Source organism: Lentinula edodes (assembly GCF_021015755.1).
Source record: "Lentinula edodes strain Le(Bin) 0899 ss11 chromosome Unknown C8R40scaffold_7, whole genome shotgun sequence".
Classification (NCBI taxonomy): Eukaryota; Fungi; Basidiomycota; class Agaricomycetes; order Agaricales; family Omphalotaceae; genus Lentinula; species Lentinula edodes.
In genome coordinates, this window is record NW_025764313.1 from 909913 (window position 1) to 936493 (window position 26581).

At 48.1% G+C, this 26581-nt stretch overlaps 6 protein-coding genes across 6 annotated transcripts; 3 read left to right on the top strand and 3 right to left on the bottom strand.

Moving 5' to 3' along the window:
- Nucleotides 1-1405: 1405 nt before the first annotated feature.
- On the bottom strand, nt 1406-2067 carry C8R40DRAFT_1092133 (uncharacterized protein). Its single transcript, XM_046227538.1, has 4 exons — nt 1930-2067; nt 1839-1879; nt 1650-1729; nt 1406-1529 (listed from the first exon to the last, which is right to left on the bottom strand). Exons 1-4 carry the CDS (start codon nt 2029-2031, stop codon nt 1411-1413), a joined length of 342 nt encoding a protein of 113 aa, XP_046089458.1. The 5' UTR covers nt 2032-2067; the 3' UTR covers nt 1406-1410.
- Nucleotides 1845-2577, bottom strand: C8R40DRAFT_1092138 (uncharacterized protein). Its single transcript, XM_046227539.1, has 4 exons — nt 2546-2577; nt 2121-2488; nt 1930-2067; nt 1845-1879 (listed from the first exon to the last, which is right to left on the bottom strand). Exons 2-3 carry the CDS (start codon nt 2387-2389, stop codon nt 2028-2030), a joined length of 309 nt encoding a protein of 102 aa, XP_046089459.1. The 5' UTR covers nt 2390-2488; nt 2546-2577; the 3' UTR covers nt 1845-1879; nt 1930-2027.
- Nucleotides 2578-7418: 4841 nt separating this feature from the next.
- C8R40DRAFT_1038399 (uncharacterized protein) lies at nt 7419-8268 on the top strand (the record flags this gene model as incomplete). The annotated part of the gene is made up of 4 exons (XM_046223752.1): nt 7419-7511; nt 7653-7731; nt 7955-8030; nt 8085-8268. Coding segments are annotated over 4 exons (432 nt in total), but the record flags the coding sequence as incomplete, so codon positions are not given.
- Nucleotides 8269-10836: 2568 nt separating this feature from the next.
- C8R40DRAFT_836137 (uncharacterized protein) lies at nt 10837-11640 on the top strand. The gene is made up of 2 exons (XM_046236383.1): nt 10837-10872; nt 11118-11640. The coding sequence occupies exon 2, from the start codon at nt 11180-11182 to the stop codon at nt 11540-11542; it is 363 nt and encodes a 120-aa protein (XP_046089461.1). The 5' UTR covers nt 10837-10872; nt 11118-11179; the 3' UTR covers nt 11543-11640.
- Nucleotides 11641-11903: 263 nt separating this feature from the next.
- C8R40DRAFT_1167788 (long-chain-fatty-acid-CoA-ligase) lies at nt 11904-14347 on the top strand (the record flags this gene model as incomplete). The annotated part of the gene is made up of 6 exons (XM_046231090.1): nt 11904-12328; nt 12384-13291; nt 13368-13674; nt 13728-13761; nt 13811-13961; nt 14070-14347. The coding sequence occupies 6 exons, from the start codon at nt 11904-11906 to the stop codon at nt 14345-14347; spliced, it is 2103 nt and encodes a 700-aa protein (XP_046089462.1).
- A 434-nt stretch (nt 14348-14781) lies between these two features.
- On the bottom strand, nt 14782-17052 carry C8R40DRAFT_1038860 (general substrate transporter; the record flags this gene model as incomplete). Its single annotated transcript, XM_046223783.1, has 12 exons — nt 14782-14966; nt 15020-15090; nt 15144-15259; nt 15327-15473; nt 15548-15649; nt 15705-15804; nt 15856-16151; nt 16214-16368; nt 16425-16522; nt 16580-16721; nt 16775-16926; nt 16982-17052. 12 exons carry the CDS (start codon nt 17050-17052, stop codon nt 14782-14784), a joined length of 1635 nt encoding a protein of 544 aa, XP_046089463.1.
- Between the last annotated feature and the right edge of the window lie 9529 nt (nt 17053-26581).

A 26581-nucleotide genomic window follows, 5' to 3' on the forward strand; every position in this document is an offset into this window, starting at 1 on the left:
TTCTTCGCTCTCGGGGTGCATATGATAGCGCAATAGCCTCTTCTGTGCGCCGTCAATAATACACGTTCGATGTTCGAATTGAACACAGTATGTACCCTGTATGAACGTTTTCCCTAAAATTTTCCGAGCCATCATGATACTGCCTATTAAGTATCTTATCATGTTCCGAATTTTCATGTTCTAGAGCTCCACCGAACGACATTGAATGATCAGACGTTTTCGTCTGTGCTTCTTCAGATCTCCCCACTGTCTTCTACGTCTTCTGTGTCTTCTGCAATTCTGTACCTCTATCGCCTCGCCTTTTTCATTCCGGGCTGTGGACCGACCACTTACAGTCGTCATCCGACCATGATCGAGCACAATATCTTTTCCAGGGAACCCCCAAAATCATTGAACCCGACACACCCAAAATATAAATTGAATTCAGAAATACTCGTACATTCCTCCTACGGAGGAAAACGCGCAACCTATGAACTAGTATTGATGTCCGGAATTTACGAAATGAATCCGGTCTTAAATTCGATGGCGGGGAACTCGTAACTCTCAGTGGCTTGAAGGATTTCCGGATCATTAATACAATTGCGAATTGTGCCTACTAGAAGGGGGGATTCTTATTCTTGAGGACGACGGTGGGCAGAAGGTGCAGTGCGGGAATGAATAGGTGCGCACAGGGGGAGGAGCGGAAACGGGGACCGGGATGAGGTTTCTCGCCACTCCTTGATAGGTAGTGTGTGGATCTTGGAACTTCAAGGGATGCGTTCCAACGTGATTCACAGCATCTATGTTCCAGCGCTGTATATGTACAACTAATTAGCTCTAGTAGTAGTCAGCACTCAGGCTAACAGACTCTAAATCGTTATATGCATCCAAACCCATAGTACATCGATAGCATATACACCATGCTATGCCATATACTAGCAGATACTTGGCACATGCACTACTATCTGCTACTCAATACTTAAATCCGAATACTCACTGATGCACATTTTTCAAACGTGTTGTTGGTGCGTGAGGCCTCATACCATGACGTTCTTCTAGGGCCATCTTTGTATCTTCGGTTACAGCGAAGGCTGCCTGATTTCACGGGGTCTCCGCGTTTCCGTGTCTTCGAGTCTCCGAATCATCGCATTTTCATAGTCTTATACGGGTCTCGTACCATTATCCATCCCTTTCGTGCCTTTGTTGCCTCGTTGTTTTAATTTCGGCAGAATGTACCTATCGATGATCGACCACTGGCACCACTGGCAAATGACGCTGGACTCGAAACGTCTAAGAATACTAAAGTTTTCCTAGTTCTTGAATGGAAGATGTATCCTCAACCGACTTACACTCCACGGGTTACTTTGGTTCAAATCTGTGGTTGGCGTTAAACTTGGGGTAAGACTGCGTGTAAAACTCCAAGAATCAACACTATCTGATATCACTGGGGTTCCGACGACGTAATAATAAGACTTGGAGATGAGTGGGGCCGTGAGCCGCCCTTTGGTGCTCAAAAAGAGCCTTCATAAGACAGGACATCCTTTCAGAATCTACACTTCATAGTCGATAATGAATACAATCTTTCAGACTCCTGAATACGTACATTGCTGACATTCATGCATATGCGCATGTTCCAGTTAATAAGCACGATGGAAAAATCTCAAGGATACGTACAGAAGGACAGTATAGCTTTCCAGACAAAGAGAATGAATAAACTGAGCAAGGACGAGTACGAGCCGACACGAGTTCACTACAAGTAGCACTGGGTGATTAGTAAAAAACGAGAGTCCGCACTGGCTTCGCAGTTGGCATCGATAAGTACGACCTGAGTACGACGCCACTGGGAGCACGTACCTCACACTCGCCCCATACTAATCACACGTCGATTCGTACCAAAGATCTGTACCAACACTTTGAACTTGTTTGGAGACTTTCGAACATTGAACATGCCTTTCTGATAGCGTTTCTGATAATTTCGACAGTTTTGAACAGCGAGCGCAACAAGGCGCAAGATGACCACCACAAGAGAGAGCACAAGGAACGCAAGGTCATCCCACCTTGTCTTGGACTAAGCGAGACATTTGGCGCCTATGACCATCAATTGAACTTCTTATCAGCCGCCGTGACATCAAGTCTGTTACCGTAGATTCACAGATTTCGAGACTTCCGTCCCAGGTAGTAGGATAGTGAGTTCGAAGGGGTATCCGTACGCGAGACCTAAGCCGCTTGAGAGTCCAGGAATCGGAGGATCATCTGGGGAGGCCGCCGAAGGAGGCGGAAATTGAATGTTGTTATGTGTGGAAAATGGAAGGAGAGAGGAAGGGGGAAGGAGCAATGAATAAATAAATGAAAGGACAAAAGAACGTACGAAAACATAGTCGAAATAACGCTGCAGGAAATGGGGGGACATGTTTTACGAGAGAATAATTAACAATGAGCCTTTGAATACTGGAAGAATGGATATTAATCTCATGGAAATGACAAGAACATGGCTTTGCGAAGTTGCGATCTAGAACAACAAGAATAACCATACGCGCAAATTCCGCGATATTCGATCGCCACCAACCTGAATGCGGGATCGCTTGAATTTTTCTCGCTCTTTCTTTGAGGAAATTAAGAGATTAAGAGAAGAAGAGTACGCAGTATGGTCAGTTGAGTATCATGACAGAAGAGCGATAACTGAGAAATTCTTACTCGAGTCCCCTCCCTTGCACGTTTCGGACAATGTCAATCGTGTTGTTCTCGGTAAAATGTTGATCTTTGGAACCGCTTTGACCTCTTACCTCGCCTTGAGTTGACCGGGTGTGTCATGCTGTTGATCCATACAGTGTGGACGTATTCATATGAGTTCATATGTCGCGGCAGATCGTGTCTTCGAAGGGCCCGGGGTTCTTGAGGATGGATGTAAAATACCTTATCCCCGAGTGAAGGGTCGAGAATTATCGACTTGAGAAGTCGACTTTGCGCAATATGCAATGCGGGAGATGTGGGGATTCATGGGAATATGAAACTCAGTAGGAATTGGTTTACTATGACGATCCTTGGAATAACATAACTGGTTATGAGCTCTTCCACGTCTTGGTCAAGGATCATTCAATGTTGAGTATTGAAGGGAAGCGAAATTAAGAAGAAGGCGGATGGATTGGTGAGAAGAAGGGGACTTGGGAACTCGGACTTAAACTTGCTTTACATATACTCAAGCGACGACATGAAAAACTCAGAAACTCGGTGACCTGGAAGACTCGGAAATTCTTGAGATTTGACTTCCAGGACTTGAAGTGAGATTGAAACTCAATTTTCGCTAGCCAGCATAACGAATCAGCGGAGAAAGAACGTAGATAAATATACCACTGTCGGCGTAGAGTAGACTCTAGTAGCGGCGGTGGAGAGAGACAGAAGAGATAGAGAATATTAAAGCACTGTCTCGGAGGAGAAACCATGAGAGCATATGCAAGGAGACATCATGAGAGCCTATCGAGGCGGAAACATGAGAAACATGAGGACTTTATTCTTTGATTGATTGATGATGTCGAGGGAAGGGGGCGCCGAATGGAATGTTTTGCAACGTGTTCTTCGCTCGTTCCTTCGTTCAGTGTTCGAGGCTTTTTTACTGAAGGAGATAAACTTGCGTAGTTTCTTTATCAGGAGTATCATAGGTACTTAGTATATCATCTTGTAGACGATAGTTATCATACGAAATTCGAAGGAAGTATCATGTGAGAAACAGAGCGGTTTGATAGAATATAGAAGTTAAGTATGTGGAGAGGAACGACATTTCCGAATCAGAACGTGCTGTGAACTACTTTGCTGGCAATGAACGGTGCAATAATAGCGGTTGATTTTTTTTTGCGGACAGTGAATTTCGATAGAGATGATTTTATTTGGAAATAGCAGCCTGAAAAAGCGTTTTCGCATGTGCTGTTGGGTGATTGGATGCCACCAGATAGCGAATAGATATTATTAAGGTCGATCAGGACCGTTCTTGGAATAGTTCGAAGGAGTTCAAAAATTGGAAGAAATCAACAGCAACTTTGTGGGGGGTATACGTCGTTCAACGTCGACTCTTGGAAGGAACGCCTCGAGGCTTGCGGTCAAGGGTTTAGTTCCCTCATGTTCAAGTCGTCAGTCAGGGTTGGTTGAGGGGAATATCAGAAATGGATAAGCGAATCGGAATCGAGAATAGAGCTGAATAGAGTCAGTGAGTGCATTTCGGCTAACTACGGCAGGTGCCGGTTTTTAGCTTCGGAATATTCGGAAGATGCGCCCGGGAAGAGGACTCCGAGTCTCCGAAATTAATTTGAACTGTCTCTTACATACAACCACGCTGTGCTTTTGATTCCTCTTTGTTTTCTCTCTCTCTCTACTAATAATCCTCACTACCAAGTTGTTTTGAGAGGGGAGGTCTTTTGTCCAACGAAATTCGCGCTCAATACACCTTCAAACATCGACGGAAAGACCAGAGCAAAATAGTTTGCAATATTCGGGGTCGCAGCAAAACCCTCTGCCCTATACGGCTCTACGAATCTTGGTTTTTTTTTGTCGTCGATCGTGTTACAGCGCGAAAGAAACCCTGGTAGGCGACGCGCAGCAAGTTGATTTTTATCGATGGCACCAATTTTGAATCTCAAGTTTAAAGTATGTTATCTTGCAACCAATTCGTGGTTGGTCTAGTATTAACGTTTACTGCTCTTTCTTTTGTTAGGGAAACAAATCGTTCGTTGCGTTTAGCAATCTGAGTGATGTGGATGCGTTGACCAGGACTTGGAAAGTGAGCTCACTAACATTGACTGAACCTTTCGTTGAATACGGCTAACATCTCGTTACAGGTATGTACGAAAGTCGCGTCGTACCTCGAACAAGGCCAACGTCTCGAGAACCTCTCCTGGCGTCTCTGGCACCTCCAAAACCTCATGGTCGACACAGATAATGCCAAGTCTAAACGAGAGTTCAAGAAGCTCTCCAAGAACATGGGTGATAGGCTCGACAGAGAGAAAGGGAGGAATATCTCCGAGTTATCTGCTCCGGACTTCAAACATTCGCATTCCACGGATCTCATTCGACAGAAGGCAGTGGAGAGGGAGAGAAGCAGGGAGGAAGCTGCACAGGAGGACGCTGCTGCTGTCGCGAATGGCACGGGCGTCGGCGGTGTAGGAGGGCCGGGAACCAGGACGATCAAAAGGATGCAGTTTACTTTCAGTGTCAATGAGGATCAACACTCTGCGTCCTCTTCGACTGGGTTTCAACCCGGGAACGGGACAGGATCGTATCATAATTCGGATAGTGGAAGTGCCGGCTATACTGCTCAGCCGATGCATGTTGACAAACCCGATTTGAAACCTTCCGCCGAGTTTAGCGTTGGTAAAAGGGCGAGGGGTGCTGGGTTCGGTGCTGGCACCGCTTCCGTCAAACACTCTACCAATGCTGCCTCTTCTGTTTCTTCTACCTCGACTGATGCTGCTACTGTTGCTGCCAAACCTAACGATCATGCGCACGAACAAATGGATGTTTCTGGTGATGCTCAACTGACGCTGACTCAGCGCGGGAGGAAGACGAGCTCTACCTCGTCCTCTAATGCCTCCAGGAATAACACCTTCACGAACACTCGGGACGCAGGTACCCTCCCAACAACAATCCGTTTCCCGCCTCTCTTCTCTTCAGACTTTGGTCCAGCTGCGCTGTTATATCCTTCTCCTACTCTCACGACACATATGAATTACGGCGAAGATCTCGGTCTTACGTATCCTCATTCCTACGACTCCAATGACCGGAACGATTTGCATTCAAACTCAAATCCCAATTCTCAAGTCAACAATGGTGGTAGCCATTCTGATAATACCTATAGCGCATTTAACATTCCTCGACCAACGATTGAGCTTCCGCTTGATGAGTTATTGAGAGGGATGGATGGGTTTGATGGTATGGAAGGTATGGAGGGCTTGGATGGCGGAGACGACATGGATGGCCTCCTCAATCAATTTGCCCCTGGTGCTGCAGGTGGAGAGAGGTCCTGGAGACCTTGGTCTCCGGCTTTTTTCGCAACTCTATCCCAGAAGGGGTCAAGTGGCACCACGACGAATTCCACGGATACCTCGAGTCGTTCAACCAATGCTACTCAAAGTACAACAACAGCGTCGTCGTCAACTCCCCCGTTGTTCAGTACCACCTCCTTGGTTCCACCGTCCAAAAACAACAACGCTAACGATTTCTATGGGGAAGATGAAAGCCAAGACGTAGAGATGTTTGATCATTCCTCTTCCGCCTATGACCACTTGAATCATCTCTATGATGACAATCCCAATAACGAACATATCTCTTCATTTGATTACGACCTCAACTCCGCTGAACCTATCCAAATTCCCATCACAACTGTATCCGGAAACTCGTTGCATGCGCTGTTTGGGGACTCTCCCGGTGGTCGTTCGGATGGTCGTTTGTTAACTCCATTCGAGGAGACTCTGAGTTTCAGTGGTCAGCATGGTCATTTGAGTCGCCATAACAGTCACACCAGCAGCAGGAGCCATCACACCCATCTTTCCAACCACGAAGATGACGCAGAGTCCAGTGTGGACGTCGATGTTGAATCGGACAACTCAGACTCAGAGTCCGACTCTAGCGAGTCTGTCGAGTTGATGTCTTCCACGACCATGACGACGTCAAGCAGTGCTCAACGCAGTACTGAGTTCGTTTATTCCGGTGCTGGATCCATAGGGGGGGTGAAAAAGAAACTCAGTGGTATCAAGCTTACTCTGAACCCCAACAAGAGCAAGTCTCTGAGCCAGAGGAGGTCCACAACTCCTCGTCCTTCCTCTTCTACTGGAGGAGGAGGAAGAGTTGCTGCTGGTGGTCTTTCTGTCTCTAGTAAACCCAGTGCTTCATCTAGACCATACAACCGGCCTACACCTCGGGCGAACGCACGAGCTACGCCGAGACCTTCTGCACGTCAGACCCCGAGAGCTGGTGTACGGAATACTCATAATAGCAATAACACTACTCCCAGATCTAGTGCAGCTGCTTCAAGAGCTGCTTCTTCAAGGCCTGCGCTTACGGTGCGAACGTCTTCGAGTGGTGTGTCGACGAGGTCAAGTTTGCCGAGTGCGACTGCACCCCCGAGTTCGCTTGTTTCGTCGATTTCGTCGTCGTTCAGTGCTAGCGGGAGCGGCTCTGGCTCTGGCTCCGTTGGATTTGGGTTCTTGGACTCGGCTCCGGTTAGTGCGTTCAAAGTCGAGGATGAGGGACAGGGACAGAACAGTCACGTTGGGAACAACGTCACTAACAGCACTTTTTCCTCTACAACTTCTACTCCTCCTGCTTCTATTACAACTGCCGGCGCCACTCCAGCCCCTCCACCTCCATTATCAAGTACTACCCCGAGGACCACGCCTCCGACCACGACGACCACTACGTCCACCCCTGGTGCACCTGCCGGTCAGAAAGCTGAATGCTCCAACTGCGGAGCAACACATACACCGTTATGGAGAAGAGGGTTGAACGATGAGTTGAACTGTAATGCGTGTGGACTGTATTGTAAATTGGTGGGTTACTTCTTGATGAAAAACATAAACCTTTTTCTCTCCTGTATTCCCTTTCGTTGGGTTTTTACTTCAAGAACCATTCTTAATTTCTCGAAGTGCAATCTTTCAACTTTGAAAACTGATTTGTCTCCCTTGCAACAGCATAAACGTCCCCGTCCCAAAACGATGCGAAATCAGCATGGTGGAGAAGGTGGACGAGGTGGTGGTGCTGGAGGTGGAGGTAGTTTTGGAAGCGGTATTGGGGGTGGAGGTAGGGAGACTGTTGAGGTTATGGGTGAGTAGAGATTTTCTCCCGATTTGTTGCAGGAGTTTTCTTGGGTTTGAGAGTTCTCCTTGGCCGGAGGATATTATTTTTTTCTGGTTTGGGGAGTCTCAACTTATCGTCTCCATGCTTTCCAATTGTTTCTTCCTGACCATTTTCAACTTTTTTTTATGCGCTACAGCCCAATGCTACAATTGTCATACAACGGCAACGCCTTTGTGGAGAAAGGATGACGAGGGGAAGACAGTTTGTAATGCGTACGTTTCTTTGATATTCTTATTTCTCTTTTCATGCTGATGTTTGCGTTATAGTTGTGGTCTCTACTACAAACTACACGGATCCGCGCGTCCCATCAGCATGAAATCCGACGTGATAAGGAAGAGATCTAGACACGATGCGCATGCTCCACACGCGGCTCATTCGGCGGCAATCCCGGCTAACAGGAGAGGAAGTCTTTCTGGCGGAGGTTATGGCTATGGTGGTATGCACTCTTGATCATTTTTCCTGTTTTTTTGTTATCTAATGACAAACACCAGATAATATCCCTACCACTACTGACACTCAAGACCAGGCATTGGGAAGGGATAATGAATCCCCATCACCCGTTCGGGAGCCTTCCCCAGTGAACTCTGTTCATTCTGTTACCTCAGCCACGTCCTCCACCCACTCGACTCATTCTGTACATTCGCCAACCTTCGTACCGGATTCGTCTACCGCTGCTGATGTTCCTGAGTTGTCTGGGATGGGGTATGGACAGAGTGAGTTGATGGGAGTTTTTGGCTCCCCACGTAACCATAACCATAATCAAAAGTCGACGACGACGACGAATACGACAATAGAGGTTTCGCGTGGACGTGCTCGTGCTCGAGGACGTGCGGGGTCGTTGAATGCATTGACGGCACTTGATGCTTTTGGGAATGCTAAAACTGATGGTTCGAACAGTTCGAAGAATCATAGGTCGAGTCATTCCGAGGATGGGCATTTAGACCATATGGAACATTCGGATAACGATAGCATCAACAACTCGAATAACTCGAACAGCTTTAACAGCTCCAATTCCGGACACACTGACGACCGCAACAATGCCAATTCCGACCATCAGCACAACGGGGAGGATAACGCTGATCATGAGCACACGGACGATCCAAACGCTGATTATCAAAACACATTCACCCTCCCATTCCCTGGTCCGTATCATCCAGATCATTTGTCGCAGTATAGTTCGTATTATGATACGGTGGGTGGGCTGAATGGGTTTGGCGGTTTTGGTATGAATGGAATAAATGGGATGAACAATTATAGTGGGTTGAACCATTACAGCGGGTTAAATAACTTTAGTGGATTGAATGGATTCGGGTCGTTCAATAATTCGCTGGATGCGTTACCCTTCCCATCTGGTGAGCCATTTTACAAGTTCTGGTCACTGACCAAACGGTTTGCTCATACATTTATTTATCAGGTGAATATGACTCGTCTACGTCGTCTTTGACCTTCTCTCCTTCCTTGGGACCATCCATCACCTCCAATAATTCCACTTCATCCACTTCGAACTCCTCCGCCAGATCGAACTCCTCCACCACCTCTCCACCACCATCACCACCATCACCACGACGAATGAACAAACGTCGGCGAATGTCCAGTGACTCGGCGAGTGAACCACCATCTTCTGCCATTTCCTCTCTTTCGAGCTCGTATTCGTCAGCGTTCGAAATTGAGAATGGAGGGTATTCTTCTAGCGCGTCGCACTCACACTCTCATCGTTCGTCGATAAGCTCATTGAGCTCATTGAGTTCGATGAGTTCGATGAACGATTTTTCTTTCAGCGGTAATGCGTATACCGGAAATAAAGGTATACATAATAACGGATCGCGTGGATCAACGACAAATGGGGGGTATAATGAAAACAACAACAGCGAGAATCCTGGGAGTAGTGGTAACGGGAACGGTAATTCGACCCAGAACGCCTTTTGGCATCCGCCGATGTTGTTGCAGGAGCATCAATACCATGCCCTCAACTCCCAGAATGGTCAGAATTATAATGGACATGGTTCGCACTCTGGGCGTTCTCATTCTGGACACTCAGGGCATTCTGGACATAACGGGCACTCATCGCACTCTCAGAACGGCCTGAACCAGCACACCCCCATGAGCAGCTTCACGAACGCGTTCAACAACTACAATGCATTCAGTAGCAATCATCATGCGTTCCACCCGCCTATGCTTCTTCCCAGTACCGTGACTAGTACAGAGGATTCCCCAATGGACTACCTTCACCCTCCGATGATGCTCGCGGATGACGTAGATGAAGCGACATTGTTCTCGACGTATTTGCATCCGCCGATGAGTTTACCTGAGGACTCTGGTTCTCTATCATCGGGGATTCGCGCAAATCGGGAGACAACTGGGTCTGGGAATGTAAACAGTGAAGGGAACGCGAATGGAAATAGGAGCAGTAACGATCTCGGGGCTAACGACGCTTCCGCAAAGGGCGTATCGGTTTCTGATATGAACTCGAAAGCAGTAAAAGTTGAGGGTTCGGACTTGGATTCAGGCAAGACTAACGCCAACAATAATCGCTACTACGGGATGGACATGCGGATTTATTGAGTGTGCTTACTCTGGGGAACTGGGCGTTGATTATGGATACGGACCGGTATTCGTCAACTTCCCGCTCTTCCTCGACCTCATGTTCTGCATTGCTGTCTTGTTCGCCATCGCATTGGTTCAAGTGTTCTATCTATCTTTTCTACTCATTCTATTCAACGCATCGTCATGATAACTCTTCGACACACCCCCTTCCATTCGAATGTATACATCAGAAGCCACCATCTCGATCCTCAATTTCTTCGGACCCTATTATAATCTTCTTTGCCTGTCGGAATCGCTTCGAGGTTCACCTTATGCCCTATGCCCGCAACTGTCAGTTGCAAGGAGGCAGTATCGTATTCTCATCCATCACGGTTAAACCTATTCTCGTCCCGGATCTTGTTTTTCAAGCCTGTAATTCCACTGTCCCAAAGCTCGTATTTCGGTTTTACGGATCTTCCTCAGTCGTTCCTTCTATCTCTCGACTTCGGTCCGGGGTCCCTCAGTGATGTGGTGCGTTGGTCGAATTGTGTTTAATATTTATCCGATATACTGACTTTTCCTCCCTCGCGTTGTCCCTCTTCCTTGCTATCTTTGCTTGCTGTCTGATCAAAATACCTCCTTTCATGGGTCAATAACATATAGGTACCTTGTCTTGTTGTATGTTCTGTTACAGCATCTGGTCTCAACATTCTTCATGCTTTTACATCTTTTCATCTCACCGCTTCACGTTCTCGCATTTTTACTTTCAATTTTAGATGCGGTTCTTCTGTCATCCATCATCTAGCATGCACATAGCCCATCTCGTTCCTCCGTGTTCATGCCGATGCTTCCTCATTGCATTGCTCTCTTGTCTCTTGTTTGTACAGTGACATTCCTCATTGGATCGCCTCATACATTGTCTTTTCCCGCTCACTTAATACCCCCATTTTTACATGTTTCCATGCCCCTTCAGAATCTACTCTGTCTTGCTGAACTGGGCAATGCTTGCTCTCTACATGCTCCATGGACGTTCAACCATCCATATTTCCTGTTCACATTGATATATCCAGTCATCGTTCTTCATAACCCCCAAAAGAACTCAATTGCATCTAGTCATGACCGTTTTTCTGTTGTTGTTGTATCTATCTTTACCCCAAACGCACATTCCGACGTTTTTCTAACCACAAAGAACAAACTATGAATACTGAAATCATTCTCACATTCTTCATTGTACACCCGCGCTCTCCTCCTCATCTCCTTGTCGCGTCGTCGTCCTCAAAATCCCTACAATTTGCGATTTTACATATACGAGTATTGATTACTCTATCCTTCATCTGTCTTTACTACATATACTATATACATAGCGAAGGGCATCCGCTTCTTGAGCCCCACAATGAATGTTAGCTATTATCTCGCCGTCCAAACAATCTCTGCGTTTGAAACTCACTGAACGGGAACGCTATAGCCTAGTAGTAGTCTTGCGTAATCCACGTGCGCGAAGAGCCGATAAATTATCACAACGCGTCATAAATAATAACCCCAAACTTCTACCATCTACTATTATGCCCGTCCATACGAATAAACCAGGCTACTTTGGTAAAGGCTCCGTTGAAATTGGGCCAGCAGCGGGACCCGGGGAAGGTCCAATTCGACGTATAGCAATATCTTCAGAAAGCCTTATAACACAGCCGTTTGAAGGTATCAAGACTGTATACGACGTCCTCGAATATGCTGCCCGTACACATGGAACACGGAGAGCTCTTGGCTGGCGTGATATTGTGGATATTCATGAAGAGGAGAAGGAAGTCAAGAAAGTTGTAGGTGGAAAAGAAGTCACAGAGAAGAAGAAGTGGAAATACTTTCAGCTCAGCGACTACAAGTATATCAACTTTATCGAGCTCAAGGATGCTGTTTCAGAAATCGCGAGGGGTTTAGTTGAAATTGGCGTTACTTCAGATGATGTATTCAACATATTCTCCCAAACGAGGTCGGTCGAGCAAACGTTCTATGCGCTGTGCCTTCCATCAATCAATCTTTTACAGTGTCAACTGGCAACTAATGGCTAATGCTTGTGGTTCAATCTCAACGACCATAGCTACAGCCTACGATACCCTTGGTGAATCTGGGTTGACGCATTCATTAAATGAACCAGAGTGTGTAGGTCTCTTTACCAACGCAGAACTTCTCCCGACGCTCTACAAAGTTCTCGCCAATACACCGTCAATCAAATTCGTCGTTTACGACGGCGAACCCTCCGAAAACCTCGTTGGAGACATCAACGCGGTTCGCGAATCCATCCAGGTCTTTTCCATCGACGAAATTCGAGAACTGGGCAAATCAAAACCCACGGAACCTCTTAGAGCTCGCCTTCCAAAACCAGAGACGATGGCTTGTATAATGTACACTAGTGGCTCTACTGGACCACCGAAGGGTGTTTGTATCACTCATGCCAACCTGGTGGCATCTATCGGTGCTGTATATAAGCTCCTTGGCCACCACCTCACCTACGACGACACGTATCTCGCTTATCTCCCTCTCGCTCATGTTCTCGAGTACATCGTAGAGCTCATCATGCTCTTTGTTGGCATGACCTCTGGCTACGGTCGCGTCAAGACCCTTACCGACGCCTCTGTGCGCCAGTGTAAAGGAGACCTGGCCGCATTCCAGCCGAGTATCATGGTCGGTGTCCCTGCTGTCTGGGAGACGATCCGGAAGGGAATTGTCGCCAAAGTTAATGCTGGAGGAACGGTCAGAAAAAGCGTCTTCAATGGTGCGATGTCATTGAAGAAGAACGGTGTTCCTGTATTGTCACAAGTGGCGGACAGTGTTGTGCTCAAAAATGTGCGGGCGGCGACAGGAGGCAGACTACGAATCACTTTATCTGGTGGTGCTGCTCTCAGCCACGAGACGCAGAAGTTCCTAGATACTGCATTGGTAATGATCTTACAAGGTAATGCTCATGTAACTCTTTCTCTTCGTCCGCACTCTTTCACTCATTGGCGTTCGTTTGTTTCTGTCCCAAAAAGGGTACGGGATGACTGAATCCTGTGGAATGTGTGCGATCCTACCTCCGGAAATGATGCGTTACAGCAGTGTCGGTCTTCCGGTTCCTTCGATAGAGATCAAGTTACTGGACGTCAAGGAGGCTGGATATTTATCAACAAACAAACCTCCCCAGGGTGAAGTTTGCATTCGGGGTCCTTCGGTTACCAAGGGATATTATAAGCGACCGGATCTGAATAATGACGAGACAATTTTCACGAAAGACGGCTGGTTAAGGACAGGTGATGTTGGTCAGTGGAATGAAGATGGAACGTTGAGCTTGATTGACCGGTGAGTTCTGTTTGAATTTCACCTTGGTAACGAGGGCCTCATGATCTTTACAGGGTGAAGAACCTAATCAAGCTTCAAGGTGGCGAGGTGCGTTCCGCAATCTGATATTGTTTCGCTCATTCTCACTGTGATCCAGTATATTGCCCTCGAACGACTAGAATCGACGTATAAAGCATGCAATTACGTCGGCAACATTTGTGTACACGCGACTCCTGATGCCAAGCAACCTATCGCTATCATCATCCCGCACGAAGTACACCTGCGACACGCACTACAGAACATATCTGGTACGTCCTTTATTTCTTGCTACGACAATTGGGCTTTAATTAACTCCTCTTGGTTTCTTCCCTCACGTTTTCTTTGTCCTTGTCTTCTCTGTTTCCTCACCATTCTAGGTGTCGACTCTTCACGATCACTCCCTGAGCTTTGTCACGATCCCAAAGTGGCTGAGCTTGTACTGAAAGAGTGTAATGCTATTGGGAAGAAGAATGGATTTAAGCCTATGGAAATTCTTCAGGCTGTCATTCTCACGCCAGAAGAATGGACACCGGAGAACGGATTGGTGACGGCTGCGCAGAAGATTCAGAGGAACAAGATCGCGAAAGAGTTTGCTCAGGAGATCGAGGTGTGTTTGGCTCCTATCTTTCCTCCTTACCTCCCACTTCCAGGCTAACTGATTCCCTCCTACGTTTCGTGGTTATACAGCAAGTTTACAAGGAGTAGTGATTCAAGGTTTGGTGATATTCTAGACGTGCTTATATCAGGTCAACTCCCTTGGTTTCCGATTTTTCAACGTTGGACCTTCTTCTCAACTATCTCAATGAGGGTATGGCTTAAACCTTTATTATTGTCATACCTGTATCACTTGTATAATATATAAACCTTTGCAACGGGTGCGTCTCTTTTCCACCCACAATGATATAGCCATGAGGAATATAACTTGTGAGTGTATCACTGGCCGGATGTGCAGGTTAGTGCACCTGCCCATTGTCGATGCACTCGATCCTGGGAGCGAAGGTTGAAATGACTGACCGCGGAATGGCCCGACCACTACTATCACTGTATTATCGTGACTTAACATCCCTCTTCTATTGATGACACCTAAGTTTAGGCTTTCGCATCTAAATCCTCATTCAAAACTTCAGTAACTTCTGCACCCTCGACAACTTCTTCGATTCCTTTTCCACTTGCCTCCATCTCAGCTTTGAGCCTGCGAAAGTTCTTTTCCTCGGCCCAAACAAAGGGACTTTTGCTGGCAAATAATAAGTCCATCTCTTCCAGTGTTCGATTAGCTAGAGGGGAATTGTCAACAGACTGTCCTATCGACATACAGAAATTGACATACCAGTTTCTGGGTACAGTGCCCATACCATAGGAATTGTCAAGAAGTTAACGGCTCCAAATATATGTAGAGTGCTATTGTAAACTGAGCCTAGGGAACACAGGTCACTGAACCAATAGAAACACACTTTTCCCCGATCTTGTTGAACATGATGGGGTTCAGGAGCGTGAGCCAGCCGTTTCCGATGCTCCAACCAACGACGCCCCAAGCATTGCCTTTAGCACGCACTTCAAGTGGATAAATCTGGAGGAACGTAGCAGGTTAAGCCGTGGGGGAGTTGCGAATGATCAATGAAGTGAGAACTACGTACCTCGGTAGGATATACCCAGGGAATAGCAAGCCAGGTAGCGCCAAATATTGCTGTATACAGAAAGACAAAGAAGGCGGCCGCGCCACCATACTGCGCCGCTTTTTCAGGATTATCTTTTAACAGACGAGCGAAGGCTCCGGCAAGGATCTGCGAGTAGAGACTTTTTCAGCATAATACAGGTCACAGAGGAAGGGTCACAGAGGATGAAAAATTCCACGTACCAAGGCTATACCTTGCCCAATGGCTCCCCACCATAATCCAACTCGACGGCCCCACTTATCAATAAGGAGAACATTCCATAATGTAGCAATCATGTAGGTGACCTGTTAGGGATGGATAAGCTTGAAGAGCGGTAGGAGGTGAGCTGAGACTGCATACGTCATTCAACCCGGATAACCACTGTGCTTTCCTAGCACCATATCCAGCTTCGGCAAAGATAGTAGGTGCATATACAGTGATAGCAGCTATACCTACCCATCTAATACATGTATCAGTGGTAACTTGCGAGTAAACGCTTCTGAACACGTACTCCTGAACAATTTGCAACCAGATCGATAGCTGAACTCTCCTAGCGATATGTAAATCCCCTGAACCAATACCCCAGAACATATTCCAATAATTGTTCATCTTCGCGTGTTTCTTCTCGAGCGAGATAACTTGCAGGATATCGTTCAGCTCCTGATCCGCGACGTGGTGAAGCTTCTCATCTGACGAATTGTCGTGATCGTCTGTTGATCGTAAGCGGTGCAATATTTTTCTAGCATCTTCAACACGACCGATTTTGGCGAGATATCTCGGGGACTCAGGCATCCAGAGCAAAGAGACCTATCAGTAAAAGCTTATTCAGCACTGCTTGTAAATGCGGCAAACATGGTGTGGAGACGTACCATAAACATTATCACAGGTATGATCTGAAAGGCGATAGGAAATCTCCATCTGACCTGCGAACGACCGTCGCCGACAAAGCCAAGGCCGAACTCTAACCAGTAAGCCACAACGACACCCAAAATATTGAGGGTAAATTCTAAGGATATGAAGGCGCCTGTGGATGTAGAAAATGAGGGAAGCTCAGCATGTCAATGATGATATGGCACGGACCTCTTGATGTGTGAGTGGCCACCTCCGCACTCCAGACGGGAACGATAGCATTGAGAAATCCTGTTCCGATACCGTTTATCACTCGTGCACAGAGCATCCTGATAATATTGGTCAAAATTTACCCTGTCCTGTGTGAGAATGCCACAAGAACTTACCATGCTATATTCTGCGCAGAACACTGAAGCGCAGCGCCAAACATGATCCAAAGGCAACCAATGTACATTGTTTTGATGCGCCCCATCCTATCACCTAGACTGCCCGCTAGAACACATCCGATGAGGGTACCAAAGTAGTAGACTGAGAAAACAATGATCAAAGAAAGTGAGACAGGTCTAAGAAGAAAAGCATACTGCTAACGATTCCACCTTGCTTGGTGGGTTCAGTAATGTTAACAACATATCCTTCAGAAGGTCCTTCGTACGAAGAAGTTCCCAAACCCATGACACGAACATAGTCTGGAGAGGTGTTCACTCCTCCCATCATCCCTTGATCATAACCGAAGCTGTGAGCAAGTTAAATTGACCACAGTTGTAGTTTAGTAGAAAGATGACCCTGACAAGAATATAGCAAGGCCAGCGGAAAAGTTTATCCATCGATACAGTCTCCTTCCAGAAAGGAAGTTGGACATGACTGAATCTTCGCGGACTTCAGCTATGAGCGTCGAAAGAAGTTTTTGGTGGGGTTTTTAAGGCATCGATAAGCTTCCCTTTATACAGATTCTCGGCTACGCGGTGGTCATGAGAGCTCGACTCAGTAGAAAGCACTGAAGAACGAAATGCGGGAACGGCCCGAAGATCTTTTTTGAGGATTCGGGCCGCTTTGAGTCCTGACCTAGAGAACAATAACCGAGGTAGCGGCGGCAAGCGGCATTGCCAGCTGCTGTCAAGATGAAATGTAAGTCGTCATTTTCTACAATCACTTCTACAAGACTTAAGAATAAAACAGAATATAATACAAACATATCTCAACTCAAATATACAATCAACTGCGCAAACTATCAAATCATGATTCATGCCATTTTCCAAGCATCGAAAAAATCCATGTGTATTGTCCAACATTAACTATAGAAATGTCTGGACATTGAACCAAAAACCCATGACCAAACAAAAGCACTGTTGCTAATGAAATGCAGTTTAAAGTTCATTTTGAGTGAATGTAAGATTTTAAAAAGACCTAAAAAGACCCATTAAGAATACTCACAGGATTTTTAGGCAGACTTTTCCACTCTAGACATTACTTTTTGACTGAAGATACCCTTTCAAACAATGTCTGTGCGGAATAACTGGACGGTATTGTCTTTGTTTGTGAGGCAAGGTTAGTCTGCAATTGTAAGAAACATGAGGAAGAGAAAGTGCACTATGTGTGACTGCAGATGAACGTTAACATGTGGTATTATATAATAATCTCCTTATGTGGTTCATAATGGATGATTGTGCAAGAAATCCTAGTTCCTGAATCAAAGTGCTACAACACCCACTAGCTAAAGGTAGCAGAAATAAGAAGTGAAAATGATTGAAAGAAACAAAGGAAAATGGAATAACATGTCAATTGTAAACCTGTATGGTGATGTCGCATGTGATGGCAGGCTCAACAACCAGTTGGTGTAAGACCTGGGTCAAAATGGGTCTTAGGGTAGGTTTGGTATATGAAGTTTTATGTTGTAGCGTGCTAGGAGCAGGCTGGAGCTCGAAGGGAGCTACGAGAACCGCGACCGAGGACGGGAATGACCTAGTAGTGCCTGGAACGACGAGATGATGACCCTTGAGGGGGTTCCTAGGAGGTCCAGGGAGGTCCCTAAGGCGTAGGGAGGTTAAGGAAGAGTGCGGGACCGTACAGTATTGCGTAGTAGGAGTTGTACTCGCTAGAACGTCAATATAGGATCGAGTAGGTCGTATATGCAACTGGGTCTCGAGAGTGTAAGCTCCCGAGAAGGGATATGTCAGGGAGGGTAGGTCCCTGGGGGCTGAGCTTGAGGATGGTTGTCCTCGAGTGTGGGAGGTGGTAACGGAGAAGCAATACGTAGTCCGATGTGAGGGGTAGCTTCGACGTTACCTGGATCGAGGTCCTGAAGCTTACGAAGTAGCTAGGGAGCTCTGGGAGGTTTGGGGAAGGGTAGCTCACCAAGGCGGGTAGGCGTTGGGGAGCTTTAGTAATGTTCGAGGGAGCTCGGGGACTCACTCGGAAGGCTTAGACTTGAAGTGAAAGCGTATATTCGATCGTATAGATGATCAGAGAGACAATAGACAGAAGTAGAGAGAAACAGAGGTAGAGAAACAGAGAGTAAAGAGAAATCCGTATGGTTAGCAGGTACAAAGGGACAGGGACTGGACCTATGCAAAAGGGTGTGTGTTCAAAATATACCAAGCTGGGCTTCTGAACGCTCCTGGACTGATTAAATACGTATGGGGAAGTTAACAAGGAGACATGGTATGAAGCGAGCACTTAATGGGGATTCTAAGTACATGAGGATGGAATGATGGACGCATGTACGGGGTTCCAGGACCCTGTCGTGGAATGATTCGGTTGAATGGAGGGGAGCTAAGGGTCGCGGAGGTGGTTCTAGCGGTAAGGAGGTCTGTGGGACGTTTGAAGTGTTCTCAGGGATTCATGGAAGGGGTCTGAGGAGATCGGGAGCTATGCTAGAGAGCTTATGGGCTAAGGAATTCGGGGTGAGGCATGACATTACCCCCCCCTCTACTCCTCCGAGCCTCCGAGGAGGTTCCTGTTGCCGTCATGTGCTTTCCACGTGACTCGACTTTTTCTGTTTATAAGTTCGTTTCCCGTTGTTCCTTATCCCTTTCCGCATTTCTTCATCGTTCTCCAGGTTGAACTCGATTACTATGAGCTCTTCTTCTTCCAACGCCATTACTGGAGCTCCCAACCCTGTCTTGCCACCAGTATCTTCTCCGCCCCACCCCGATCTCGCGGAAAGAGTCATAGATGCCGCTATCGATGAACTGGCTAGTACCCTTGAGGAGCCTCCTCTAGGTCAGCTGGCCCTGTTTAAGTCCGTTTTCGGCGTAGGTGTGTCATTGGCAAGGTATATCGTCGACGATCCCCTTTGGCCATTGCTAGCGGCTGCCGGTCTCCCTTGCTCCTTCTGTGTTAGAGGCAAGAAGGAGGCCAACTGTTCTGTAGTTCCCCACCTTGCTCGTTGCAGTAACTGCGACGATAAGAAACCTTGCGTTCTGGGTAGGCTTGCCCGTTTCCGTTACTTTTCGCGTAAGTGTTCTCGCGATTTAGCGTTTGCTCGAAGGTTTTTGGAGGTGCATGGGGACCCGGGTCAGCGAACCCGTTTCGCTCTCCCTTCCGAGCAGTGGAGGGACATTGCGGCGAAGGTCGAGGCCAGTACCAACTCCACTGTCGCCTTGATGGAGCTAAATGCCTTGGACGAGCAAGATCAGCGGGAGCTGGACCGTTTAGAGCTCGGAGAGTTCCGTCGCCAGCAGCCTCAGCTTCCCCGACCTTTAACCACCAGCTCCTTGCCTTCTCCACTTCCTTCCGTTGTGCCGTCTCCACGCACATTGGCGAAAAAGAGAAAAAGGTCTGTCCGGCAGGAGGAGGGAGGTCCTTCCTCTCACAAGCGTGCCGTTGGAGCAGCTCCGGGTTCTGAGGTATCTCCCGAGGTTCACGACCGCAAACGTAAGCGTTCTGCTGGGGAGAGTCGGGATGCTGAGGTCCCAGACTACCGTAGGGTGGTGCTGGTTCTTCGCCCCCCCCTTGTCGATACCTCTGGTTCGGCCCCTTTGTCTGGTGGTCATGCCGAGGAGGACGTGCCCTCTTCTCCTCCTTTGGGGAAAACAGGGAGTACAGGGGTTCCTCCTTCATTATCTCAGGATCGCTCTTCCGGTCTTCCTGTTTGTCAAAGAGCCAATTCGCCTGGTTCGTCTAACCAGTTTATTCCCCCGGTGCTGTCGGAACGTCGGCCAGTGGTGACCAAACAAACTCCCCCTCCTTCTCAAGTGAGTTTTCTTCCTTTCTACTCTCGTAACTTATGTCTTATGCCTGTACCCCAGCGTTCCCCCGATGTTCTCCACCCATTTCCCCGAGCTCGAGCCACTGCTGCTTTAAGGGCTGAAAATGAAACTTTACGAGCCGAGGTAGCCGACCTCCGCAAGCTTCTGGAGACTTCCCGGGCTGAGACCTCGACGCTCACCTCCCTCCTTCGGGACACTACAACTTCTTTGGACGATCGTAACAAGGACCTAGAGGCGAGTCGTCGTGCCCTGCACCATGTCGCAGCGGATCGTCTGGAGTACTCCCGTGTTCTGGCTCAGTTTAGGGCCATTGAAGCTGAACTGCCGGAAGCTCCCTTGGAGGTAGAAGTTGTTCCCCTTCTTCTCTCTTATTTTCTACTGACTGGTAACTCTTGACCCCAGGACACGCTTACACAGTTTCATCTTGCGGTTGCGCAAGTAGATTCCTATAGGGAAGTGGCCATAAGGCAGAAGCAGGAGCTTTCGGAGCTTCGAGAACAAGTCGACAAGGAACAGAAGCTGGATGACGCCGAGGATTTGTACGAGTCGCAGGAGGAGTTCCTGGCGAGGACCGGTGGGGCAGTGACAGTTAAGCAGGAGAATACCGAGTCTGAAGTAGTGTAGACCCCCTCGATTGTTGTATGTATGTACACCCAATGTAAGATTGTTGATTTCGTTACTTCCGTTTAGGTCTGAGGTCTTGGGGAACTGTCGGGTATGAGGAAAAGTGGCGCAACTAAGTAGAATTGTACCCCCTCGTGCCTCCCTTTCCCAAATGGAGGTACCTGACAAGGGTGGTTTGTCGATGCAGGGTCTTGGAAACTGTTGCGGGAGCACACTTTGGTTTGGTTCACCAGTCGTTTCTTCCCCTTCTATAAAAGGGTGCCGGGCAGGCCCTCCTTTCCTTCACTATGCCTCCCTCTCCCCGTCCCCCCTTGGTACCTTGCACTTTCAATGATCACCCTTATCGTGCTGAAAATCAGCGCCTCGTTGCTCGGATTCGTTTGTTGGAGTCTCAGCTCGCTACCTCGCAGCGGGAGAATTCCTCCCTTACCTCCGCCCTTCGGAATACCTCGCTTGCTCTCGAATCTCGACAACGGGAGGTGGAGCAGCTCCGGTCCTCTGGTCATGAAGTAGTAGAGCGTGAAATGGAGGACCGCCGAGTTTTGGATCAGTTCCCTGCCTTGGATGAGGCCCTATCAGGGGCTCTGGATCAAGTGAGTACTTTGGTTTTCCCCCGTTTTCCTCCCCTGTTTAGTCCTTCCTTTCAGAGCCTCTCGGAAAGTTTCCGGAAGGTGCAGGAAGACCTTCAAAATGCCACCAGGGAGCGGAGAGTCGCTGTGGAGAAACTAATCGCCTCTACTCGCAAGAATTCACGGTTGACGACCACCCTACTGTACCAACAAGGTCTTGTGGATGAATCGAATGCTTTGGCAACACGTCAACGTCGTTTTGTGGAGGAGTTGCAGGAGGAGGTCCATCGGGTCCGCGGTCGTGCCGTCTTCGTCGAGCAAATGCTCAAGGAGTACCCTGACGAGGGTTACTACGAGGTCGTTTTGCCTCCTCTTTCGCAACTTGAAGGGGACCTTAACCAGGCTCGTGAGGACCTCCGCCGTGTAGCTACCTTCGCTCATCGCCTTTATCGTTGTGATCCCGCCACCGTCCTTCATCATCACCATCGTTACTTTGGGGCGATTATTGAGGCCGTGGTTGCTTTCCTTCGTCGTGGTCTTGATTCTGATGATCTCGACGTTATCGTTCACAACTTCCAATTGGCATTGGATTATGTACAGGCAGCTCGAGGCGTCCATGGAGACATGTATATGCGATCCATAAGCAGTATCTAGTGGTTTTTTAACAACACTGTCGACGAGGATGAGGGTCTTTATCGTATGATTTTGGAACACTCTCGATTCGACAGTGATAGTCCCTTCTTGACGGCTGCTCACCATGCCGGTTTTGTTCCTCCTCCTGATGATTCTGTGGAGCCTCCTCTTCATCGGCGGATGTTAGCGCTGTCTACCGCTCTTCCTCATAGCGAAGGCGTTGGGAGGTGGGAAGACATCGTTCCTGCCCTCCCCAGTATCGACCAGCTGACTGCTGACTGGGAGCAGATGATGTTACAATACATTCATCACATCACTGATACTCCTTTGCCTGGTACAGATCCCCAAGGTCCCATGTCGTCGGTGGAGTCTGCTACTGAGTCGTTGCCCGAAGTACTTGTTCAGCAGTCTCCTGAAGCTCCGGCTGCCCTGGAATCTACCTCCTCTGTCGGTCCCCACCCCCTGGTCCCTCTATTCCTGCCCGAGCAGGAGTCATTAACCTCCCCTTCCCCCACTCTGCCCCCTCTGTTCGGGTCCGTTGCCAATCTAGTCATCGACCTTACGGGTGATGACGACGAGCTGTATGAGACGGAGGAGGTTAGTGCTGGTCGCTTTTCTATGGTGAGGGAAGTTATTGATTTGGCGGCCGGTCAGGATGTCGTTAAGGACGAGTCGTTGTAGTGTTCCTTTCTTGCATAGTCTTCTTGTCGTCCTGTCCTCTCTTTTTGTACCTTTGTTTTATGCGAAAAATCCCTTTTATAATTTATATGAGTGTGAAAATCGATAGGACTGAAATCATGGTGCCTTCAGGTTGCTTGAACCCTCCGATGCACATAGTCGTTAGTTCGTCGTGGATGTCATGCGGATATCGTTCCCATCGTCCCTTTGTGTCATTGTCAGCTCCGGCCCTATCTCCTATCCTCCCTTTCGTCCTCCTCATCTTCCTGTGCATCCTTTACGAGGCGAGCCCAATGTCTCTGCGATGGCTGTCGCTTCCTTGGATGTTTCTCGTGCCAGCTCCGCAGGAGCTCCAGGGATCCTGCCATACCTTCCCATCCTACCCAAGAGTTGAATTCTTCACTATAACCTTCCCATTTTACCAGATATTCCACTTCCTCCGGTTGTCCCTTCTTGGGTTTGGAGTCAAGGATATCCTCGACAAAATGCTCCGTCTCCCCTTTTATGAAGATTGGGGGAGGCGGGGAGGTCTGGCGTTTGAATTTGTCGTGGAAGTGAGGTTTCAGCCTGTCTACATGGAACACGTTGTGAATTTTGTGGAGGTCCCCAGGGAGGTCCAATCGGTACGCATGGCTCCCTATTTTTGCCAAGATTGAGTAGGGACCCGTCCACTTGTGGTCTAACTTCTTCATAGGTCTTCTCGTCCTGACGTTTTCCATATTCAACCAGACGTGATCACCCTCCTTCCAGTCTGGGGCCTCCTGGCGTTTTTGATTCGCGTACTGCGCATAGACCTCGTTGGCTACTCGAATTCGCTCCTGCAGGTAAGCATGTAACTCCTGGAGGTTGGATGCGTATTCGTTGACCTCCGCTCCTTGTACCTGCTCCAATGTAATGGACAGCTTTGGGTGGTACCCTTTATTGGCAAAGAACGGTGAGACGCCCGTCGTTGTATTTGGGGTGTTGTTGTATACGAATTCCGCCATTGGTAGGAGAAGGTCCCAGTCGTCCTGGTTGTAAGAGCAATAGATCCGAAGGTAAGCCTCCACTGATTGGTTTACTCGTTCCGTTTGTCCGTCTGTCTGGGGATGATACGCAGTAGATAGGCGGGATTCGATCCCTAGTGCTCTACAGAGCTCCCTCCAAAATTGGGACACGAATAGGGAACCTCGATCTGAAACTATATCGGAGGGCATCCCGTGCTTTGAGAAGACATGTGTTATGAAGAGATTAGCGAAGTCTTCCGCCTTATCCGTAGTATGACAAGGGACGTATATGGCCTGTTTGGTCAGTCGGCACACTACTACCAGGATAGCATCGTACTTTTCCGGACCTGCTGTGACTGGGAGCTGGGTGATATGATCAAGGGAGATTGACGACCAAGGTCGTTGACCGATTGGCAGTGGGCGGAGGTTCCCGTATGGCTTGGATCGACTGGCTTTTGCTCTCAGACATGAGTGGCAGCTCCGCACATAGTAGTTCACGTCCTTGGACAACCCTTTCCAGAAGAACAGTTGGCTTACGAGCTTCCTGGTGCATTTCTCCCCCGGGTGTCCTCTCAACTTATTGTGAGGCCTGGCACAAAAGGCCTGCTCTCGTCCTATCTGGACTGGGCCTAAGCAAGCAGGACAGCTGCCTAGGCCGTACAAGGGGAGGTGGGATAAGTGCCGCTACTGGTGTAGGGAGCCTGACCAGTGGTGGTTGTGGAGCTTGGGTGGACCTAATAGAGGGTCCTGGAGGTGTAGAACGTAACGCGTAACCACCGCCTCGATGTGGAGGGGAGGTGTAGCCGATACGAGTGGGAAGCTGTGGGGAGCTTAGGGAGCAATGAAGCGGAATTGGGAACCTAATGGGAGGTTCCAAAGGATGAAGGACGAATTGTAGAGCCTCGACGTAGATGGTGAGTCGAAGTAGAGGCGTAGACAATACGAGGATTGACAGAAAGAGGCCAGAGATAGGAAACAGAGAGGAGAAACAGAGTTGAGGTGAGACAGAGATAAAGGAAACAGATAATGAGGAAATATATGACTGTTGAGACGTGTCAGGCCCTGTTAGCAAGTACTAGTAGACTGTACTAAAGGGACCAAGCCAGGTAGGAAGAGTTTCCAGGTAAGATTTGACAATAACACGCTGGGGAGCTCCGAGGGGAGTCCCCAGCCTAAATACTATACATGTGACAGCCATGTGGCATATTACATAATGGTAAAAGCGGACAAGGGGAGCTCTGGGTATACAGTGGGGAGATATAGGGAGGTAGTAAGGAGGAATATGATAGGTAAGGAAGCAAAATCAGGCAAGGCATGACATTACCCCCCTCTTTAACACCTGAGCCCTCGAAGGTTCCAGGAGTAATCATGCACAGTTGAGTTCCATGTAACAGATATATACTTGCCCAGCATAGTTGTCAAACAAAATTTGTGACGTTCAGCAAGGGTTGCCAACCGGAGCTATAGTGAGAAGCTGGAGGAGTGCCCAGCATACTTGTTGAACAGAAACTCAACATTAGCAAGGGTCACCATACCGGAGCTATAGCAGGGAGGTCCTATCAGCAGAAATCCCCACATAGCAGTCATAGGCTTCCTCAAGGTCCACATAGAAATAACAGTTACAGAAAACTCCCCCATAATGGTAGAAGGTCCCATAGAACAGGTTTCGGTGACAGTGACAGGAGCATAGCTCAGAATGCAGGAATTGACCTGAGCACCAGATAGGGCATTGGAAAGAGGTCCAGAAGCACTTCCTGACGCTCCCAGAATGTCCCAAATGAAAGCAGAAGTAAAGGAGTGGTGGTACCTGCCCTTCTCACAGTACTGGCTGACAATGAGGAGGACACCACTCCGGAACAAAGGAGCTCCATGGGACGGTCAAAGAGGCATTGAAAAGGTAGAGAGCAGAGCTTCCAGACGGTCCAAGAACGTCCCATATGCGAGCAGAGCTGAAGGAGTTATCATACCTCCTCTCCTCATAGTACTGGCTGACAGTGAGGGGGACATTCCTCTGGGACAGGGGATCTCCATAGAGCGATCAAGGCAACGTTAGGAAGCTATGAAATAGAGCTTCCAAACGCCCTGAACACGTCCCAAATGCGAGGAGAATCGAAGAAGTTATGAGACCTCCTCTCCTCGTAGTACTGGCTGACAGTGAGGGGAACATTCCTCTGGGACAGGGGATCTCCATAGAGCGTTCAAGGCAACGTTAGGAAGCTATAAAATAGAGCTTCCAAACGCCCTGAACACGTCCCAAATGCGAGGAGAATCGAAGAAGTTATGATACCTCCTCTCCTTGTAGTACTGGCTGACAGTGAGGGGAACATTCCTCTGGGACAGGGGATCTCCATGAAGCGTTCAAGGCAACGTTAGGAAGCTATGAAATAGAGCTTCCAAACGCCCTGAACACGTCCCAAATGCGAGGAGAATCGAAGAAGTTATGATACCTCCTCTCCTCGTAGTACTGGCTGACAGTGAGGGGAACATTCCTCTGGGACAGGGGATCTCCATGAAGCGTTCAAGGCAACGTTAGGAAGCTATGATGTAGAGCTTCCAAACGCCCTGAACACGTCCCAAATGCGAGGAGAATCAAAGAAGTTATGATACCTCCTCTCCTCATAGTACTGGCTGACAGTGAGGGTAACATTCCTCTGGGACAGGGGATCTCCATGAAGCGTTCAAGGCAACGT

Excerpts from the sequence above, each read along its gene's own strand:
- C8R40DRAFT_1092133 (XM_046227538.1), bottom strand. The coding sequence starts at position 2,031 with ATGACCTTGCGTTCCTTGTGCTCTCTCTTGTGGTGGTCATCTTGCGCC. Across the intron at positions 1,730-1,838 it reads GTGATTAGTATGGGGCGAGT|TGAACTCGTGTCGGCTCGTA; the intron begins GTGAGGTACGTG and ends TGCTACTTGTAG. Across the intron at positions 1,530-1,649 it reads GCTATACTGTCCTTCTGTAC|ATTCTGAAAGGATGTCCTGT; the intron begins GTATCCTTGAGA and ends TATGAAGTGTAG.
- C8R40DRAFT_1092138 (XM_046227539.1), bottom strand. The coding sequence starts at position 2,389 with ATGTCCCCCCATTTCCTGCAGCGTTATTTCGACTATGTTTTCGTACGT. Across the intron at positions 2,068-2,120 it reads TCGAAATCTGTGAATCTACG|GCGCCAAATGTCTCGCTTAG; the intron begins GTAACAGACTTG and ends TGATGGTCATAG.
- C8R40DRAFT_836137 (XM_046236383.1), top strand. The coding sequence starts at position 11,180 with ATGCCGATGCTTCCTCATTGCATTGCTCTCTTGTCTCTTGTTTGTACA.